The sequence below is a fragment of the Carettochelys insculpta genome, chromosome 26 (assembly GCF_033958435.1).
Source record: "Carettochelys insculpta isolate YL-2023 chromosome 26, ASM3395843v1, whole genome shotgun sequence".
NCBI classification, from domain to species: domain Eukaryota; kingdom Metazoa; phylum Chordata; order Testudines; family Carettochelyidae; genus Carettochelys; species Carettochelys insculpta.
In genome coordinates, this window is record NC_134162.1 from 9,644,325 (window position 1) to 9,665,900 (window position 21,576).

At 50.4% G+C, this 21,576-nt stretch overlaps 1 protein-coding gene across 5 annotated transcripts in view; it reads right to left on the reverse strand.

Annotated features, from left to right (window-relative positions):
- PIK3C2B (phosphatidylinositol-4-phosphate 3-kinase catalytic subunit type 2 beta) overlaps positions 1–21,576 on the reverse strand; it is a 71,930-nt gene that overhangs the window by 38,840 nt on the left and 11,514 nt on the right. For all 5 annotated transcript variants that reach the window (XR_012642573.1, XM_074977413.1, XM_074977412.1 and 2 more), the window contains exons 2-5: positions 10,592–11,612; positions 5,884–5,984; positions 4,326–4,480; positions 2,763–2,883 (exon numbers count right to left, since the gene is read on the reverse strand). Coding sequence is in view for 4 of the 5 variants with exons in the window: in XM_074977413.1 (XP_074833514.1) it covers positions 2,763–2,883; positions 4,326–4,480; positions 5,884–5,984; positions 10,592–11,524 (1,310 nt within the window). In the remaining variant the exon portion in view is untranslated. The remainder of the gene's footprint in view (positions 1–2,762; positions 2,884–4,325; positions 4,481–5,883; positions 5,985–10,591; positions 11,613–21,576) is intronic.

Here is a 21,576-nt window from a genome sequence, read left to right on the forward strand (position 1 = left end):
CGGTGCAGATAGAAAGCAGGGCGAAGGTGACTCTCAGACGAAGGGCTGTTTTAAAGGGCTGGTGCGACCAGGACCATTCTGCCAGATGGGCAAGACATGCTAGAGCACAACCTTGCCCCCTGCCCAATCTGAATCATGCCAAGTAAAGGAGCCTACCAGGAGATTCCCCTGCGCAAGGCAGACTTCCCAGCAGCCCCCTTAGGGCCCAATTCTGTTGCCAGTCAAGTCAATAGCAAAGCTCCCGAGGACTTTTCTAAAGCAGAATCAGGCCCCTGAGACAGCTTGTTCCGGCTTATCATGTGCCGTTTCCAGGAGATGTGTTACTTGTGACAGAGAATGAGTGGGACAAAGAGAGAGGGTGAGATCTGGAGCTTCTACATCTGTATGACTTTGCATCCAGAGAATATCTTTCACCCTAAAGGGAGCTTTTCATGTAGCGTATCTGCAGAAAAATAAAAACACTTCCTCCATCCATGAAATGCAGCCACCTCTGGAGCGGAGGCAAGGTAAAAAAAAAAAGCCGGGAGAGAAGCTTGTACCAGGGCAAATGGCTGCGATTACAAAAAGCACCAGGTGGTATTTAGTGCCTATGAGTGGCAGACAAGGACCACGGCAGTAAGCCTTCCCTGTAAGCTGAGCACTTGGGCAGCCACCCAGGAGAGATTCAGGTGCTGCCCTGCTGATTCGCAGAGCACCAACAGGTGGCATCCTGTTTTTCTACTGGAGGTGCACATCTACTCATGCCTTGGTGCACATAGCAAAATTTATTTTGCCCCAGGATGTAAAAAATTAGAGGGCACCCTGGCAGTAGTACTAGATTCCTCTCCCTGGGAAGGATGAAGGATGATCCTGCTGTCTGAAACCTGTGGTTTCAGGGAGTCTAGTAATGCCAAACCTGAGACTTAGCCCACCAAACCATTCACATACACACTCATCCCTCCCTTGCTGCGGAGACAGACAGCCTGCGGTTAAAGCTACCAAACAGCCTGCCAAGGCTGCAGAGGAGCAGGAAATAGCCTTGAGAGCAGAAAGCTTTCATTGCTTTCCATGCTGGAAAGCAAACCGAGCTGGGTGGTTTGTTCACTTGGATCTGGTCTCCTGCACGCTCCAAGCCAAACTCGGCTGAGGACTCTATGTGGTTTAAAAGTCTGTTCACTGACAGCCCAGCCGGGATAATAGGGGGTTTCACTGGCCAGCTCGCATTCTTCATCATCATTACTATGCCGCAAGATCTGAGGAGGCAAAACTAAAGCCACCTTAAAGTCCCACCAGCTGACACTTACTGGTGATGAATGACAAGTCGCATGACCTCAGGCACTGGCCCATCAGTGCCCTAGTGTCCCCCTGAACATCCTTGTTCAGCCAGGAGCTCTGAACACACAGGAGTAAGAGGACACCAAAAAAAAGCCAACCTGGGGAACTGCAGATAGCCCGGTGGCAAGGAGCTTTCCCCACCAGTTCATTGTTGGGCCCTGCTACAAACTGAAGGCCATTTGAAGGCCCATGTGAAATCAAGACAACAGAGCTCAGGTCTGCTCCCAGAGGACATGTGTCCTCTTCAAAAAAATGAGCCACTGGTTTTAACTGGCCACCCCAACAAGGATAGAATGGGCCACGGACACTGAACAAAATCTACTCCTTCCTAGGTGTGGTCCCAGCAGGACAGACACGACAGCAGGGCAGCATGGGAAACACTGCATCCACACTTGTCCTCTGGACATACAGGGGTATCAGTCATGCTGCCACCTTTCCCGATAAGATTATTTATTATCTATATTGTGGGAACCCTGAGGAAGCCTAGCCCCTATTGTGCTGTGTGCTGTGCAAACACAGAAGAGAGACTGCCCCAGGGAACATACGCTCTCTTAGCTCCTTAATCCCCACTGGTTTCATTTTACCTCTGACCTCACTCCTGTGCTTGCATCTAGCTGGCCTCCATTCTCATGGAGACAGAGGCTTTATCATTTCAGAAGTCCCCAGATTTCACATAGGCTTACCCCCACAGCTAGGCAAACGTATTCCATTAAATTTCCCCCTCCAGGGGTTATTCTTGTTCTTTGTTTTCAAACAAACCCCTGCATTTTGTTTGACATTTTGCAGCTTTCCCATGGGAGGCAGTACCAGCACCTTTGGGGCAGGGGGTGTTTTATAATAAAAGCAAACTGTTTTCAGCAGGAATATTTGGCCAAACCAAAGCTTTTTCTGGATTTCCTTCCCCCACCTCCTCCAAATTTACCTTTGCCCTGCTCAGTCAGCCACAGCTGGTGACCTCTTCCCAGCTGCTTAAAAAACAAACTCCAGAAATTAAGTTCTCGGCTTGATTGCCTGCCCCAACCACTTTGCTGAGTATCAGCAGGCATATTCAAGAGCTTTTCTTGGCCACTCTCTGATTTTCTCCAAACATGAACTCCCCTGTGCCTGGGGTCAATGGGAGTTACTTATATCCTGCCACAGGAGGAGAAGGCTCCTGCATTTCTTGGCAGGAGAGTCAGGGAATGGCATAATACCCGCAGCTCCTCACATGCATTCAGATAAACCCAGCTGTTGCACAGCCGACTGGGGAACCTGAGAGGTGCTGGGCCCGAGAGCGAGTGGGGGTACATCATTTGGCTGCGCGAAGGTAAGACATGTGAAAGAGCAGAGAGAGGAAGACGTTCGGGGGCACCCCTTTTCCTGCCTAGATCACAGCCAGGATTCGGTCGTGCTCTGCTACACCCGACGCTGGTGCAGCCGGGCAGGCTGGCCGCCCCTTGCTCACTCACTTCTGCAAGAACTCCTCCAGGCCACAGAGCTTGAGCACAAAGTCATCCACGTCAATGCCGAGCAGCTCGTCGTATGTATAGCACAGTGTCTGGTAGATGAGCAGGTCCACCGTGGAGGAGCCTGGAGAGGGTACAAACCCAGTGGGCTCAGTCTTGGGCCCAAGCCCACCGACAGGAGTTGGGGGGGAAAGGAGTCAGTCGCTTGGGGCCTGAGCCCTTTAAATCGCAGATGGAGAGCTCCTGCTGCGTTCTGTGCGGCTTTTGTGGCTTCCTGAGGACGCAGGAGCACTGTGCTCCAGGCAGGCTGCCCCTGTCCCTGCCTACTTCTGCCCATGGTCCCACCCCTTCTGCCCTTGGCCCCACCCACTTCTGCCCTTGGCTCCACCCCCTCTGCCCTTGTCCCTGCCTACTTCTGCCTGTGGTCCCACCCCTTCTGCCCTTGTCCCCACCCCCTCTGCCCTTGGCCCTAGCCACTTCTGCCCGTGGTCCCACCCCTTCTGCCCTTATCCCCACCCACTTCTGCCCTTGGCTCCACCCCCTCTGCCCTTGGCCCTAGCCACTTCTGTCCATGGTCCCACCCCTTCTGCCCTTATCCCCACCCACTTCTGCCCTTGGCTCCACCCCCTCTGCCCTTGGCCCTAGCCACTTCTGTCCGTGGTCCCACCCCTTCTGCCCTTATCCCCACCCACTTCTGCCCTTGGCTCCACCCCCTCTGCCCTTGGCTCCACCCCCTCTGCCCTTGGCCCTAGCCACTTCTGCCCGTGGGCCCACCCCTTCCAGATCAAGGAGCCTCCCCACACACACACGTTGCCCATGGATCTGGGGTAGCTGTCGCCTCCCCTGATTGGGCCTCTATTCCCTGAGGCTCCCCATTCCACCAACTTCTGTCTCATGAATGACAGAGACTCGTCTCCTCACAAGCCTGCTCTGCACCTGGTGGAGTCATGTGAGGAGGTGTGTGCTCCCTGCCCAGAGCCCTGTCCCTTCATGGCAAGGCACCGAACCACCTCTAACCCATGCAGCAGGCTGTCACCGAGGGCCACCAGTCAATGGAGACACTCCAACTAACTTCCCCGGGCTTTGGGTCAGGCCTGTGATTTAAGGCTCAGCCTGCCCTCCGCACAGCCAGGCAAGCGTGTTCAAAAGAGGAGCGGAGACCTGGGTGCACGGGTAATGATGGAGAGTGAAAATGAGCAGAGGCATTTGCACCTGGATCTCAACCCCCTCTGGCCTCCTCAGACGCAGCATGTGGTGCAGCCCCTCGCAGGGGCAGACAGAAATTCAGTGCCCAGGGTGTAAACAGGGCCCATCTCTAGCACACATCTGCCCATGGGGGCAACACAGCTGCTCTCCCCTCTGGGAGAGGAGCCGCAGTCTGTCGGCTCACGTCTGTCCCACAGAAGCTGGATTAGCGAAACCACCACTTTAGCCACCAGCGGCAGCCGTCTTAGCTCCTTTGTTGCAGTGGGGACTGGAGGAGGGCGGGTTCTGCAGAGCACAAGGATGCCCTGTTCACAGGTGGACACAGAAAGCACCACACTTACCACCCAAGAGGGGACTTACAGTCACAGGTGAACGTGAGCGGCTCCTGAACGCTATCACACACCACAGTCACCTTAAGGCTGACACCGTGGCCCAGGTGCTCAGGACTGAGGTTGACTGTGCTCCAGACAAAGCCAGTGAGGGCGTAGTCCTGGGTGCTGTAGCCAGATCTCAAGCTGCAGGCAGAAGGCAAGGGGATAGGAAGAGGAGTTAGAGACGCCCGCCGCCTGGCACCCATCTCACAAAGGGCTCTCTCTCTAACCAGATGGTAGATCCTCTCCTGGCCTCTTCTCCTCCCTTCACAGCCTTGCTCCAAGTGATCTCAGCTGCTTCCATGGCTGACACCAGTAACTCCCACATCTTCCTCTCCCTCCATGCTGTCCTGCATCTCAGCCTGACTCTCCAATATCTCCTCTCGGGTGTCTCGTGTCCAGCCAGAGCCTCACATGGCCCAAACTGAGCTCTACCCCCTCAGGACCGTGCCAGCTAAGTCCTCGCACTCCCTCTTTCTCTGTCACCATCAGCACCACCTTCCTCCTAGCAATTCAGGCCTGTAGCTCAGAGTGTGGTGGGGGCAATTTTGGACTCCCCGCCTCTCTCCAGCGGAGACACCAAGCTCCATCACCTGTTTTTCTTTTCTCCCATTGTGCATCCTTGCAAGCCAGCCCTCATGCATGGAACGCCCTCTCTAGATGAGCCTGCCGAGCCACCTCCCCCTCCAGACGTGAGGCTGCCCTGCCCATGGGAAATTGCCATTTGATCCTAAGTCCCCCCGCCAGGGGAGATGACAGATGTGCTTGGCCCCTGGGCAAAGGAGGAGGGAGGGAGCAGCTCTTGGAAGAGGCAGGGCCTTGGGCCAGAGGGACAGGGCTGGGGACAGCCAGCACTCAGCGCTGTCTGGCACTTGCCACCCCTGGCTTTGGAGGTGATTAGAAGGGTTCCGGCTATTGCTGCTGCCACAGTAACACCTGCAGCATCCAGGAGCCCTGGGCCCTTCCTGAATTGCCAGGGCCCAGGGCAATTTCCCTCTTTGCCCTCCCCACATTGGCTGGCCTGTCCCCTACCACCTCCTCTTTTTCCCTCTCCTACAGCCCGTGGCAACATCTCTCGTTAGGGAGAGGAGCCTTGGATGCTAAGAAGATCTTAACTGTCCCTCTATAAACCTCCCCCCAGCCCCAAAAGGTTAAACAGAGTGAAAAAGGGCATCCCTATGTTTTCTCCCTGAAAGCCTCATTTACCACTGTCAGCCACAGCCAGAGCGCCTCCCCCACTGCGGCTTTGCCAAGGATTCCAGTCACAGCCCAGCACAAATGGGCTTGTGTCTCATCACTCGCACCCCAGTAATGACGCTTCTCCAGCGCCTCTGCAGAGCTGCCAGGCAGCACAAGCAGCAGAGGAAACAAAGCCTATCTTCCTTCTCCCAAGATCAATTAAGCCACAGTAATTAAAGCCCCAGGGTACGTCCGCCACCAGCACACTGACAGACCCCAAGTCATGGCTTTGGGCTCTGGGACAGGCTGGCTCTGGGGAGACCCCAGAAAGGCAGCTGGAATGTTTCTCGATCCCTCCCAGTACTTACACATCCAGCATGTGGCAGAAAGCTGCCACCTCTTCATCCCTCTCCTCGGAGACCTCGAACAGCTCATAGCCGTTAGCTAAGGCGTGCGGTTGGGAGGCAACCTGACGTGGAAGACAGCAAGAGATGCAGAGATCGTAGGAACAAGGCTCAGGAAAACCGCAGCCATTGGAGTGGAAGGGCTCCAATTTCCCACTCCACTCATCCATTTCCAACTCACCGTGGGATGCTCCTGACTTTCTGTCCCCCATAGCGCACATTGGGTGTGTCTTCATTGCCATCTAACCTCAAACGCATGACCAAGACACAGTCCTTCTGCTCAGCTGAGCATAACCAACTGAGCTCTGCTCCCCTGCCGTCCTGCCCGGCACCCATGCTGGCACTGGTTCCAGTGCCAAGAGACACAAAGACTTCTGGGTACGAACCCCATAGTTCATAGCACCATGACTCACTCAAGTCATGCCAGGGTTGCTTTCTCAGAGTGCTGTGAGGCAGCTTGGCTGGCCCTGTCAAGGATTGTGGGCAGAAAGGGAGAGAGGCCTGGCCAGCCAGCCACACGCAAACCAGATGCAAGCCACTGTGGTGTTACTCCAGTCTTGTTATAGAGAGAGGAGCTAATACACTTATAATACACTAGGGCTCTCTCCTTTTACTAGAGAATAACATAAGATGCTGCATGTCCGGGGGGAGTGTAGCAACTAGTGCAGATTGAGATGTTTTCATTGTATAATTTTAATAGTTAAATGAAATTGGCTTTTCAACCAAAATTTAAGTTTCTGTAGAAAATTTTCCTTTGCATTCAAACTCTGTTTTTCCAGTTACAAAAAAAAAAAAAAAAAAAATCCCTGCTTTCAAGAATTTATAATCTAAATGAACGAGATAGGGAATGATGCAAAGTGACTTGCCCAAGGTGATGCAGCAAGCCAGTGGCAGAGTCAGGAATCGACTATAAATAGCCCAGTGCTCTCCCCCGGACCATGTCGGTAGAAATAAAGTATATTCAAACATCAAAAGCTAACGAAAAAACTTCCTGGTGTGTCAAACAATGAAATGAGGAAAATCTCCCCACTCTCCCACCACCTCTTTAAAATCTCTCTTCCCCTCCTTCTGGTATGCCAGCTGGGCCTGCAGCAGTCCGCAGAGTGCCATGCTCAGTCTCGCGCTGTGTGCGCACGGGTCTCAGAGCTTCACTCCCTTGTCCTCAGCCAACAATGGGCCCACTGTCAGAGCAATTAACCCACCCAATAGTGAAGGGGAGGGAGAGAAAGGGAGAGAACACAACAGCCACTAAAGACCATTTTAATGCTCTTTTCTAATTAGTTTCTGGCTCCAATGAAACAGAGAGTGACTTACATAAACCCCACCCGCAGTCGCCAGCTGCATCTTTCACTGACACAGGAGAGAGGGCAGTCCTGCAGGATTTTGCAGGGAAGGCAGCTTCACTGGAATTTGTATCCCTCTGGTCCTGGAGGCATGGATCTCGGTATCACACCCAAGAACGACCCTCCCTCTGAGACCGAAACACACACACCCCATGATTAGTGGCTGATACATGTGTTGGCCTACGGTGGGCCCAACACAGAGCCTTGGGAAGGAATGTGCTGCAGCCTCCTTTGCAGCAGAAATCCAGTGAGGGCAGCACTGGGAAAATATATACAGGTTGCAACTCTCCCATCCGGCACCCTGAGACTGGACCGGTGCTGGGCAAGAGAAGTTTCCAAACCACAGAGGTCAATATTGTCTAGTAGCATGACCAACATTTTCATAGCATACTGCGCCATTAGGAGACGTTTAGGGGTAAATTACAGCCAAATAGCAGCTGAGAACACTGAGAGCCAGGACTGATGGCTAGAAACAAACTTTATGGGACCGCGGGAAACTTGGCCCCATTCATGATAAGTGGTCGTCCGGCTAACTAAAATATCGCTGCATTATGGATGCTGCCAGATGAGAAAGCACCAGATTAGAGAGTTTCAACCTGGATATGTGAAGAGAAAGAAAGCTAGGTTAGATCTAAGGGCTATTTTGGTATCCTCCGCCCCAGCAGGAAAGCAGTCACATTGCTGCTTACAAGGAGGTTCCTCCAGGCTTTTTCCTGAGGATCTCGTGACATTTCACAAGCTGACAGACTCACTGCCGGGAAGAGCTGATAAAACAGTCAGGGCTGGAGATATAGCCCCTGCCTAGCTGGGGAAGCCTTTGCTGGACATCATTTTTAGCTTGGACTTTCTCTGCACTTTATAAATAGTACGAGCAGTTGTGATGTCTGAGGCTGCAGTTCAAGGAAGTACATAGACACCTGTGTCACAACAGGCCACCAACGAGCGGCGATGTATAGGCAGCGCCACAGTGCCCTGGTCAGATTTAGTTCAGGATTTGAAAGACAAAAGCTTCGTTTGTTGGGGCAGCAACCCCAGTCAATAGGGATGGATTCCCAAAAGAGCTGGAGCAAATCCGAACAGGCACCTGAGGCCCGAGAGCTAGAGACCTACAGCTGAGTCTTCAAATCAAGGTCCAGAGCGCTAGAGGTTAATAGCAATTTCGAAACAATAAGGATCCTGGGATGGTGCGAGGAAAGGGTTGTCCCCACCGGTGGTGGTGCACCTGGGTTGTGGGGAGAGCAGGTGCAGATGGGGGACAAGGGGTCTCAGAATTCACAGGTGTCTCCTAGACCTGTGCTTGTCAAACTCTGGCAAGGGAGGGTTTGCAAAGACCCAGCTGATCGTAAAGGCTCTCGCTCATCTTCTCTCTTTCCAGCTGAAGGAAACATGTCCCCCCTGTTGCTTTCTGATGCCAGCAAAGGCCACAGCTGCCCCAGGGAAGTTAGGCAAGGACTAATGGTGGGGAGGTGGGTGATAATGGGGGGGAAGGGAGGAGATGATGAGCCAGTTCACAGCAGGGAAGCTTTGCTTGTGCCCCACAAATTCACTTGGTGGCTCTGGCCACACCCAGAACTGCACAGTGGGAGCTGAAAGGAAGGAGAGAGAATCAGTGCTTGGAAAGGGGGAATGTGCACGAGGTCTCTCGCATCTGGGCGGATCGTTTCATAGCAATATCACAACCAGCTGCGGACTGGGCTGTCAGGGATTTGCATAGCTTCTCCCCTGCTGCCACCAGAGGCTAATTTCCTTGCTGGGGTCTGCGCTCTGGGAGGGTCGAGGCAGTCTCATGATCCAACACCTCTTTGGCAATGTGTTTTCAGAACAGGATCTTACTGATGCCCACGGCGAATGGGGCCTGAGCCAATGCACAGACATCTTTAATAGAGATGCAAAACAGCACATTGGACAAGACAGAACAATACAGAAGCCAGAGTGAAGCTGGCTTCCTTACAGCGGTCAGGGGACAAAGAGAGGGATAGACACATGCACAGATTTATTTGCACACTCTGATGTATTTGTCCACAAGCGCAGGCTGCCTCCGTACAAGACCACACCACAGCTCCTCTACCGTGCCTCGCTTGCCTTCATTACATCCGCTCCCTGGCAATCTGTTCTAGTAGGCCTGGCATCAGCCGCGTGCAGGGCTTCTTCACAGACATATCATGAGCCCTGATCTGCCAAGCCAGCACCTCCCACCCCACTCACCCCTGCAAATGCAGTCCTGACTCCTGCAGCCCTTTGACTCCTCTCCCACTCCTGCTCTGCCCCGGCCAGTGTTCCCTGTAAGCTGAGAGCTTGGGAAACCACCCAGGAGAGATACAGGTGCTACCCAGCTGAGTGGCAGTGCGCCTACAGTGAGCTGCGTGTGTTTCCACTGGTGGTGAACATCACCATGTGCCATGGTGCACACAACATTTATTCCACCCTTGATGGAAAAAATTGAGGGAATGCTGCCCCTAGCCCTTCAGTTTGGGGATCTACTCAGCAGCTCTCACTTCTGGGGTGCTCTTTCCAGTTCTTCCAGTGTGGTCTCCCACGTACACCTGAACAGACCCAGGCTTAGGGCATGGTGAGCAAGGCAGTTGCCTTCAACCCTGCACCTTCCGGGTCCAGCACTCCAATTGACTATAGCATCCTCCACCCACCAGCAAGCAGGGTTCCCTCTAATATTTTCCATCCATGGGCAGAATAAATTTTGTTCTGTGCACCACAGCATGTGCAGATGTGCACCACCAATAGAAATGCATGCTGCTGGAGGGCGCTCTGCTAAGCAGCTGGGCAGCACCTGAATCTCTCCTGGTTGTCCACCAAAGCACTCAGCTTACAGGGAACACTGCCGGACAGGCCCCACTGCCAGCATGCCGCCTTGGGCACCACCCGCCAGGTGCGCCCCGGTGGGCTGCTTCTACAGCCCTCTAACGTGATGGTGAAAGGGAAGAGGACCCTTCACAGGTATGTCTGTACTGCACACTAAGCTTGGTCTTTGTGCCCAAGCTGGTTTCCACTCACACACAAATCAGTCTGACTAACTTGAGCAGGCCCTCCTGCCAGGAATTGCCAGCTCAGGTTTACCATGCAGTGTGGACTCTCAAACATGCTTGCAAATGCTGAGTCCACAAGCCTGGGGTCCCCAGACCAGGTTTACTGTGCAGTGAAGATAACCTCGTAAGGCCACTCTAACAGAGGTGTAACCCATTCCCAACAGGAGCCCAGAAGTCAAGCTTAGGAAGAACAGTTGTGGATGGGGAGGAGCAGCCTAGAATCAGGACGGGGGTTCACACCTCCTCCTCTCTGCCCAGCCTGTAAGAAGAAAGCCAAAAGCTTCTTACCGGATCCACTGAGACCCTAGGGTTCTTGTTGGGTGCCACATTGTTCTGGTTCCCAAACTTAGAGATGTAGGTCCTTGGCGGGAGTTGGGGTGGCATGGTCTTGCTCCGTGCCACTGGTTTTCCAGTGGTCTCCTTCTCGAAGATGCTCCTGCCTTCCTTCCAGCCCCAGCTGGAGTCTCTCAGCAGATCCGTGTCATAGGTAGATTTCAGGTTGAGGCGGGTGATGGCGTTGTTGATGCCATCGTAGTCCATGGCGCCATAGGGGTCTTTGTCTGAAATCCTGCGGCCTAGCAGTTTTCCATCGGCCAGCTCGTGGGCCGAAGAGAACATGTTGATGTCTCGGGGCCGGGGCCCTTTGTAAGACAGTGTGGAACTTTTGAGGGAAGAATGATTCACCTCTGAGGAGCTCCAGATAGAGAGGCGAGGGGGTAGAGGAGGAGGGGAGAGCTTCTTGGGGGAGCCATCTTGGCATGAGGTCCCATTGAGAGGTTTGCTGAGGAAGTCTTCCTCTGAGCCATCGAAGATGTACAGATAGTCACTGGTGAGAGGGTCCTGCAGCCAAGGCTGGCTCTCTGCCTCAGCGGGTGGGGCCAGTGAGGTAGTGGTGTTGGTGCCCGGAGCTCTAGAGCTCCCTTGGACTGAGGAGGAGTTGTAATTAAGGGTGGGGTCTGAGCCAGAGAGGCCTCGCATTATTTTGATGCTGTGGCAGTCATTCCTGACAGCAGGTTTGTTGTAATGCACAGCTGGGTCATCCCAGGAAATGAGGGACCGGTCAGTATTTTGCTTGGCCTGACTCTCCTCTTTGTCCTGCCTCAGGCGGGACAGAGCATCATACTCCATCTGCAGGGCTTCAGCCAGAGCCAGCTCCTTCCGGCTGATCCCCACTGACTCCAAAGACTTCCAGTGCTCTCCATTGCCTCTGGTTGCAGACATCTCTCAGGGGAACAAGTACCAGGGACCAGCTGCTACTTCCTCCCGGACTCAGGCGTTAGGATCAAAGACATACTGCACCACCAGTGACCTGCAAGGGAGAGAGACAGTCAGCATACCAGAACACTGACTCCTGCTTCACAAAAGGCCTATAAGGACCTCACATTGATATTGTGCCTCACTTGCAGACGTCCTGAGAGCATTCACTTGCCCCGTGGCAGTAAGTGTATTCAGCAGAATCTCAGGGTTACTCAAATTCATTCACTTCCCCTTGCATCCCAAGTGTTGTCAAAATTAACTGACCCCATGAACCACAGGGGTGATGTCGGATGGAAGATTGATGAGTGGAGGGGAGCCCTTGGGTGAGGCCTCCTAATGTACTCTGGGGCTCGAACTCTGTGGATTCCAAACTTTACATAAGAACAGCCACACTGGGTCAGACCAAAGGGCCATCTAGTCCAGTGTCCTGTCTCCTGACAGTGGCTTATGCCATGTGTCCCAGAGGAAGAGAACAGAACAGGGAATCATCCAGTGATGCCTCCTCCCCTGTCGCCCATTCCTAGCTTCTGTCAAACAGAGGCTGGGGACACAGTTCTGCCCATTCTGGCTAATAGCCACTGCTGAGCCTAACATGCATCAATTTATCTAGCTCCTTTTTGAACCCTGCTAAAGTCCTGGTCTTCACAACATCCTCCAGCCGGAGTTCCACAGGTTGACTCTGCTTTACATGAACAATTACCGCCTTTTGTGGTTTTTAACCTGCTACCTGTTTATTTCACTTGGTGACCCCCAGCTCTTCTGTTATCAGAACAAGTAAGTAACTTTTCCTTATTTACTTTTTTACATGATTGAGACAAAGAGTGTTGTGTGTATCGCCTGCAGATGGATTTCCCTCTGCACTGCAAGCTCCTTGGGGTAGGATTGGTCCATTACTCTGCACCACACCTTGCAAGATGCAGCCCTACTCTCAGGCCAAGTGTTTTTATATTGACATAGTTGTCCCGAGGAAAAATCCTAGGTGGGGACAAGACATGGGCTGCTTTTACCTCCATGATGGAGCGTAAAGGGGTGACTTGAGGTAGAAACTACCGGGGCTCTAGTCCCCACTACCTTCAGGTAAAATACACCTTTTGTGCAGTCAAGACACAGCCTTCCTTGGCCCCCTCGCACTCCCTCCATACAAATAACAATCAAATGGCTGAGTAGAAGGCTACCTGATTGTCATTGATCATTGTGGCTCTGCCACCATTATGGAAACCCACGGCAACAGAAGGGAAACATAACAGGGTCCCAGGAGATTCTGGGATGGCATGGTTTCTACTAGTCAGTGTAAACCATGTACAGCGTAGGCCCTTTACATTGCTGTCAAGTCACAATGGCCACTCAGGGAATTCTGTCCTGTGACTTTAGATGTCACTCTAAACCCTTTGTCCAGACCACTGAGTCCCATGCCAGTGGAGTTCCACTCTTTGTTCAGACAACCTAAACCCTTCGGCCAGGGGGGATATTTCCCAGCAGAGATTGTTCAAAACCACCCAGGGGATTAGGACACTCAGTTCTTAGTTGTATTAATGGGTTGAATTATCTCAGCTCATTTTGTCCATCTTGACTGGAATGAAGCAAGCACACTTGTGATACTCTATATCAGTGTTTCTTAACCTTTTTTTAAATAAAATACCCCTATTTCAAAAAGAAAAGAAGTTATAAATACCCCCAGTATCTACAATTTTCAGACACACAATTATTTTACTCCACCACTGCAACACATTTGTTTAAACAACTTACTCATAACTGGTTGGTTGGAACAAATTGCCTATAGGCAACAAACTTGCCAGCGGACTTATGACTGTGCAAAAAGGATAAATAAAAAAATTAGATGAACATAAAATTAGTCCATTCTTTTTTATTTATAAAAAGGGTGAGAAACACTGAGTTAAAATACTCTCTGGGAGAGCTGTGTGTATCCCTGGGGTATACATACCCCTGGCTGAGCACCACTGTTCTGTATGAACCAAGACTAACCAAAGCCAACAGCTCATGCACGACAAACACCCTGGATCGCAGGGCCTTGAAAACACAACATTGACTTTGCAAAGTGCAGATGTGAAAGAAGACAAAAGCTGGAGGGTGGGGGCAGTGACATGCAAACCACCTTCCTCCTGCTCGGCCCCAGTCCTAAACATCTTGACCACAGAACCCTATAGAACACAGCCAGATTCCCCATTTCCTCCAGCTGATCCAATGCCCTGGCGCTCCACTTTCAGAACTGCAGACTGCCGAGGTCCTGGCCGGCCAACCCAACATTGCTCAGAGGCGGGAGATTTACCTCCTCCTTCCCTTCTTAGCAAAATAAATACCTACATGGATGTTAAACAGGCAAGCAGAGCAAGACCAACACCCCAAGAGATGGGAGACTGGCTAGGTCAACCCCTGGAGCTGGTGGCCAGCTCTACATTTTCGCTCTGCAGTCGAGAGAGTCCAGCTCTTGATCTTCATAAGGGGAAAGGCAGAGGATCATGAACAGAGAGAGACCACTATAAAATAGAGCTGTTCTTTAGCCACACACTCCCAGCCCTGCAGGGAACAGCCTCTGTGGGCAGGTTACCAGAGTTCTAAAAAGGGAGAGTTGGATACTGCCCCCTTTAGCCTGACTTCAGGGGGCTGGCGAGGAGGAGATAATACATTACAGTTGTGTGCGGGGGGGGTCCATGTGTGCGTACACACCTCTACCAGATGGAATCAGAGATGATCAATTGTGGGTCCTACCCTCATACTGCTACTAGCTACCAGAGAGTCTCTTCTCACAGCAACAGAAGGGGGCTGCACTTTTGGACCAGGACATTCAAATTCTCTCTCCATTTCATGAAGACGCCCAGTACATGAGGAATTAGGACCCGTTACATTAGTTTGCTCTGGATTATAGAATACCATGTCATTGGATGCTCTGAGCCTCTGACTGAGTCATTCTAGCTAGTAAAATCCACCCAGGTCCCATGCCCTTTTCCATGCTGGGATGCCACATAGCTAACCATTGCTTGAAAGGCGGGTGTGCCAGTGAGTCATGGGACGGTCACTCTGCTCGTCAGGCAATAGGAACAGTGAAATGTGTGTGGGGATTTTATTCCCCTGGTTAGGTTGCATGTGTCTCCTACTACCCTGTGGCAACCCAAGATGTGTGCCTCAGCTTCCCTAATGGGTGATAAATGCATAATGGTGATGGGAGTTTCGTTGTGATGACTTCTCACATAGACTCAGTGGCCCTCGTGCCCTTTGTAAGCTATGCAACCAGGTGATACCCTTCTTCCCGAGAAACAGGACCAAGGACGAAAGAGGGGCCTGGCTGGTTTGAATTTGATCTGGGCTATTGAGTGGGGCACTCCTCTTGCCCCTGGACCTCACCTTTCCATTGGTAAAACACACACACCCCTCCCCCGAAACAGAAGATGGCAACAGCACAGTCACAGCGTCAATTCATTTCAGGCTGATGGGCTTTCTACAGCTGAACCTTTCTGGTCCAGCAATGGACCACAGATGTTGCCAGACCAGAAAGCCATGATGGCTGGGAGTAGGGGCTGACCAGGAGTGTGGAGGCAGAGGGGCCAGTGGGCTGGCGCCTGGGGTCAGGAGTATGGTCAGGACCAGCAGCCCTGGCAGCTCCCACCCCCAGGAGAGGCTAGAGGCCAGCATCAGAAGGGCCAGCATCAACTTCCCCTGCTCCAGCAAACTCCCTTGTTTGGGACCAGAATGGTCCTGAGCGCACAAGACCAGGGATCCAGCCTGCAGTAGGTGTAGGTCCACTGACTTCAGCAGAGGGACTCGAGTTAAGAAGAGAATCAGGCACAAGAGATTCACTGTCTCTTCTCAACAGGAGGAGTCCACTCCCAAGCCTCCTCCCTGGTAGTCAAGCAGAGCCCCAAGCACATTAACATTAACAGACTGCGCTGAGCATAGGGACTGGCTGGCACTGGAAACAAAGCGGCCACCCTTCTGTGGGAGCCAAGCTCTGAGCACATGAATTGGAGGCAGTAAAAAAGCACCACTCCCTCTGCCCTGAGAAACCCAGCCAGCCAGCCGGGAACAGCAGTGAGGAAAGGGGGCCAGACGTCAGCAGGAGACAAACCCAGGGACAAATTTACAGCAGAGACTGAAATGAGCTCACACCCTGCTCAAACCACATGGCTGGGTGGCGTCTGACAGGACAGGCAAGGGTAAGGGAGATCTCCCTCCAGACGCCCCAGCGCAGCAGTGAGGTCACATCTTGGAAACACGCCCCAGAGCTCCTGAAAAGCAACCAGAGGGGAGGACAGGAAATCTGGCAATTCCAGTTTCCATATACCCACGGTGACAGGGACAAGCATGGGGCTAATCAGCAGTCTGGGGACATGGGGTGATTACAGGAGTTACAAACTCTGGTCAGGCAGACGTTTGGAATGAAGAGTTGCATCAAAGACAATGGAATGGAGGTCGGGGCAGGGGACAGGCTGCACAGACCCAGCGGGCAAGTCAGCTACAGTGCTGGGCACTGCCTGCTCCTGACTGAGACCTTGTTTCCTGACACACAGAGACTACTTGATCCCCTCGCCACATGTATCTCAGAGCGTTGGTTTGTTCCCTCTGCCACCTACATGTCACAGTCCTTTGTCCCCGTAACATGCCACCAAGCGCAGAGCCGCTCAGGCCCTGCGTCACATTTCAGTTTTTACATTCCACAGACGTATTTTCTCACACATGACAAAATAGTATTTTTTTTGTCAGAATGTAACTGAATTGCCCGTCACTTTGCATTACATTAGACAGGTTGGTGGGTCCCTGCAAATTCCAGGGATGAAAAGTGGGGGCTGCCATAAAAAGTTTGCTCACTCCTACCCTATGCAACAAGGACTGGAGAACCAACACGCTCCTTCAGCCAGTAACCTGGCACTGAAGAGGATCATCTGAAAAGTGAGTGATGTAACCAAGAGAATGGAGCAGACAGTACCCCTTTGCACCCTGGACTCCACTGGCTTTCTATAAAGGCTTCTTTAAAATGGTTTGTGTGCCAGCTCCCCTGTGCTGCTGAGTCATAAGCAAAGCACGCTGATGCAAACCCTGGGTTAGTAAGGTCAGCGTCAGAGCTACAGACTTTCTGTGAGAGCTCTCTATCAGGCAGCATGCACATGGGTGCAGGCAGCATGCATAAAGTCAACGGCAACTGAAAAGCCTGGGCTAACTCCCTCTGTGTTCTGATGGCCCCAACTTGCCTCCTGGTTACCCTCCAGACTGCAGCTGAAGCAGCCTTTCATATTTATCTGATGATTCCCTGCGCAGGCTCAGCAGCATAGGACAGAACTCGGGGGGCGGAGGTGGGGGAAGGAAGGGACTGCTCCGAAGTCCAATACATTCGATACAAGAAGCTCCCTGCAACTTCAGCGGCCTCCAGACCATGTCCTGTGACTCAGTGAGATACCGCAAAAACAATCAAGAGAGGAGAGGCTCCTGAACATGGTAGTCACACCTGCCCTTCTAGCAGAACGAAATGGCCCCTGCTCATGGTTTCATTACTTTGCCCTGGAGTACAGCCAGTTCGGAAGTTTATGACAAATTGTTTCTCATCATAAAATGCCAGTTCATCAAAACTGAAACTTTTCCTGGGAAAGGGTCACTTCTGGTGATGCTTTTGACGTAAGAACTTATTTGCAAAACATTTTGAAATTATCCAAGTGTTTTAATAGGGAATTATTTACTTCCAAAAAGGGATTGTTCTGAGCAAGTGCTTTGGCTTGCATTGTAAACCAAACTTAATGAGGACCACAAATTAGACTAGCGAATGATCACAACAGACCCTTAGGGCTTTGGAATCAATGAATAAAATGAAAAATTCCAGACTTCTGGTTCCAAATGACTTTTTAAAAAATAAAATTAAGCTAATTATAACATCAGAACTTATCAAAATGAAACATTTCTACAGATCCAAACAAAGGTGGATTGGATTTTCCAGATTTTCAATTCATGAACATTTTCAAGATTTTGCCCTGTAGAACTGATTCAAGAAAGGAAAATGTTTCAATACCTCTGAAGTTTTCCCCGGATCAGAAAACCATTGCTTGTCACCTCAACTCTGGTGGCTTTTCCAAAGCACAGGGAGTGGAATTAGGTATTTGAGGGCTTCTTTTAAAAGTCAGCCCTGAATACCTAAAATTTACCCCTGCACAGAGGGCCAAAGTGAGGCCTAAGAACAAGTTAAGCGTCCAGCATAGTGGTGCTACAGTCTGGTGCTGGTAAAGCCCTCTGTAGAGCTCATCTTTCAAAAGAAGGTGGCTCCGTCTAGAGCAGTGTTTCTTAAACTGTGTTCCACAGAACACTGGTGTTTCATGAACAACTCACAGGTGTGCCAGAACTCTTTGGGAAAATACACTGACCATATCCATTTTCTGTTATTAAACCCAGATACAATGCTACTTCTTCAGTGCTATGACATCTGATTAAATTACTTTGTTTTGTTTTCACTGTGAATTATGCTGTTTGGTTTGGTTTGAGGTTGCTTTAGGTCTGACAACAACTTTTGTTTTGAAGAAAACATTCAGAGGTGTTCCACATTAAAAAAATATTATTGTTTGGTGTTCTGGGGTGTCAAAAAGTTTAAGAAATACTGGTCTAGACAGGCAACCACTAGACACAGGAATTGGCTCCTCTTCTACTAACTTCCCTGATTACCCCATGGAAATGTCTAAGAGTTCTGCACTGCCGCAGAATGGACTGGACAATCTAATAGGTTTTTGCCCTCCTCCCAATTCCATGTGTTCTCTCCAAGTCTCAACTCGGCTGGGAACGCCTGTCTTTTTTCTCGGTCTTCTTTGCCAGTTAGGTAAGCATCCGTCTGCATTTCCATTAGAAACCCTCCCTCTACCTAGAAAGCTATTTAAAAATTATACATCAGTCTGAAATTTGGCTTGTGAGATCTCTGCCGAGGAATGAAAGAAGCTGGAATCAAATGGCAAAGGAACACAGAAGAACAATTTTTCCTTCATACAAACAGTAATTAAAGGAATAGATTTCTGACTTTAAATTTCCTGGCATTTGTCAGGATCACATCAAATCCAGAAGTCTTGTTGCAGCTTACAACTAACAGATTTTATGGAGCATAAGCTTTCGTGGGCAAAGATCCACTTCGCTAGACTTTGTCTACTACATGTGTCTGACGAAGCAAGTTTTTGCTCACAAAAGCTTATGCTCCAATAAATCTGTTAGTCTGTAAGGTGCCACAGGACTTCTTGTTGTTTTTACAGTGGCCAATGGCATTCTTAAAACAACCCTTAGGCAAATGTATACCCTGGAAAGGTATATGGTTAAACAGACAGGCTGGGGAAAAGAGAGAGGGATGGGAGACTTAGGGTGGGGTTTCCAAAGCCCATCTCTCAAGGCCTGGATTTGGGTGGTATTGATCAAATTTATTTCTCAAATATCAGAGCAACTGGTTCAACCCACAACTTTCCACAGCTGAAAACAATTAACAGCTGCATTTAGTCTGAGAACAAAAATACAGGATTTTAATTCAACAACAACCACCCCATCTGAAAAATCATGAAAAATATTTAAGTGGACTTGGAGTTTAAACATTTTGGACCAAATCCATTCCTGGTATGAACTGGTGCAGCTCCAGGGACATTAATGGAGTTATGTCCACTTGCCGCTAGCATGAATTTGGCCCTTAGTGTTCAGAATTCTAACTGCAATTAGAAAAGATTTCTTTGGATCACCTGGGTAGGGTGGAGGGGTGGGGACAGAATTACTCACTGGAGCTTTAAAAGAAGTTTATCTGAGTGCTTGTTGGCACACAAAGGTTGTACCACTTTAACTACACTGGTGTAGCTAGAGCAATGGAACTGCCTGAGTATGGATGCAATTCTATTGGCATAAAAATGTTTTTACAGGTTGAACCTTTCTAGTCTGGCACCCTCCGAACCTCACCGGTGCTGGATGAGTGAATTTGCCGGATCATGGGAGGTCAATATTGTCTAGCACATTGCCAACGCTTCCACTGCTGGCTGGGCTCTTAGGACACATTTAGGGTAAATTCCAGCTAAATAACAGCACAGCACACTGACAGCCAGGACTGGTGGCTGGAAACAAACTTTATGGGACTGCAGAAACTTGGCCACACTCATAATAAGTGGTCATCCAGCTAATTAAACTCATGCCAGATTACAGATGTTGGTGGACGAGAGAGAACCAGACTAGAGAGGTTCAACTTGTACCAGTATAGTTTATTCAGGGGTGATAGTAAGTACTGGGACTCACTGGTATGCAGCTTGGGACAGATGGGGTCCTAGGCAAGGTGGGGGGCAGCTCTGGGCCTCTGGAAGGGGATGGCCCTTAGGTGGGAGGGGCAGGGCTGAGGACCAGATTCCTTCAGCCTGCCCTTCATGGAAACCTGAAGGGCTCCCTTTGTGGTAGTGGTGGCTGGGAGCCTCAGTCACTTTTAAGATGCTGGACCCTGGGGCAGCTGCCCCTTTTGTTTCCCCACATCCCAATTGGTGGTAAGTTCCAGCAGCAAAGAAAGCACTACCACAGCATCGCTTTCATGTTGGCCATGTTCAGACCAGTATAGCAGCCACTTCTTGGCAGTACACTGTACTGGTCTGTACCAGCCCATTTTCTCCTCTGAGCTTCTTCCTGTACAGGAAGGGGAATGAGCTATGCTGGTATGAAGCACCTTTATAACAGAAATGCTGTGTCCTCCCCACAGGGTGTACTGAGAGGATTATTCTTATTGAAAAACTAAATAAATAAATCAAAATCATCTCTGCTGATAATTCTGCCAGTACAAAAATTGGGGCAGAGATGAAGTCTAAGGCTCTTGTTTACATTATAAAAGTTTATTAAGCACCAGCTGATGATGAAGAAAAACATGTTTACTGAGGTTTCCAAGCTATTGAACAGAATGGATATTTACGAGATGGTTGTTAAAAGCCAATGAATTGCTGTCTCTTACAATTCCCTGATTGAGTGCAATACAAAATAGCATGTAACAAACATCTGTATCAGCACTGAGGCCCCATCACAGTAGGACCAGTCACTGCCCTGAAGAACTTACAGCTATTTTTCCCCAGTTATATAATGGGGATATTTATAGTAGAATGCTTTGAGATCCAGTGAGGAAAAATGCTCAGTAAGCAGTAGATGATAATATTACTTCATAGAACCAATGTACCCTCTAATTTTTTCCTTCTATGGGTGGAAAACATTTTGTTATGTGCACCGAAGCATGTGCAAATGTACACCACAAGTACAAACACACACTGCCAGCTCTGGGAGGCTGTAGGCTCTCTGCTAATCAGCTGGGTGGAACCTGAATCTCTTCTGGGTGGCCACCCCAGGTACTCAGCCTATAAGGAACACTGACAATAACAGAAACCCGCCTAAATGCTGGGCCGGTAACCATATTTGGTACCTCTCAGGTGAAATGGACCTGCTGCCAGGCTAGAAAAGTGATGGCTTGATCCTCATCACATTTAAGGAGGATGGTGTGGGGGGCAGGAAACCACATCCAACCCTTCTATTGATTTTAACAAAGAATGCCAAGACCTAAATATTTGAAGGTTTTTTGCTCAAGGGAAGGGAAATTTCATTTCCAGCACCAGCTGCTGCTGAACGCAATAGTGTGAGAGATGAAAACCAAGGAAAGGGGATGTTGCTGCCAGGCTGCAGTTAAGGGGGAATTTTCCTTTCCAGCCCAGGGGATCCGCTAGAAGCCAGAACTTTGGCTGCCAGTCAGAGAATACAAATCCTGCCTGGCTCACATCTGGCTTATTACTGGCCAGCCGCAGAATGGGCTCAGTTTCTTGTTATTTCAGATACAATAACCAACATGCCCTCTAATATTTTAATATAGAGGAATAAATTTTGTTATGTGCACCAAGGCATGTGCAGATGTGCACCACAAGTAGGAACTTTTTCTCTGACAAGTTGCCCCAGCAGGGCTGCTATCTCAGTAGTACCTGACTATATGATCCAACGATATCGTTTCACTATCAGCAGCAGGCTTTGGATCAGGCCCATACCATAGCCATGCTGGA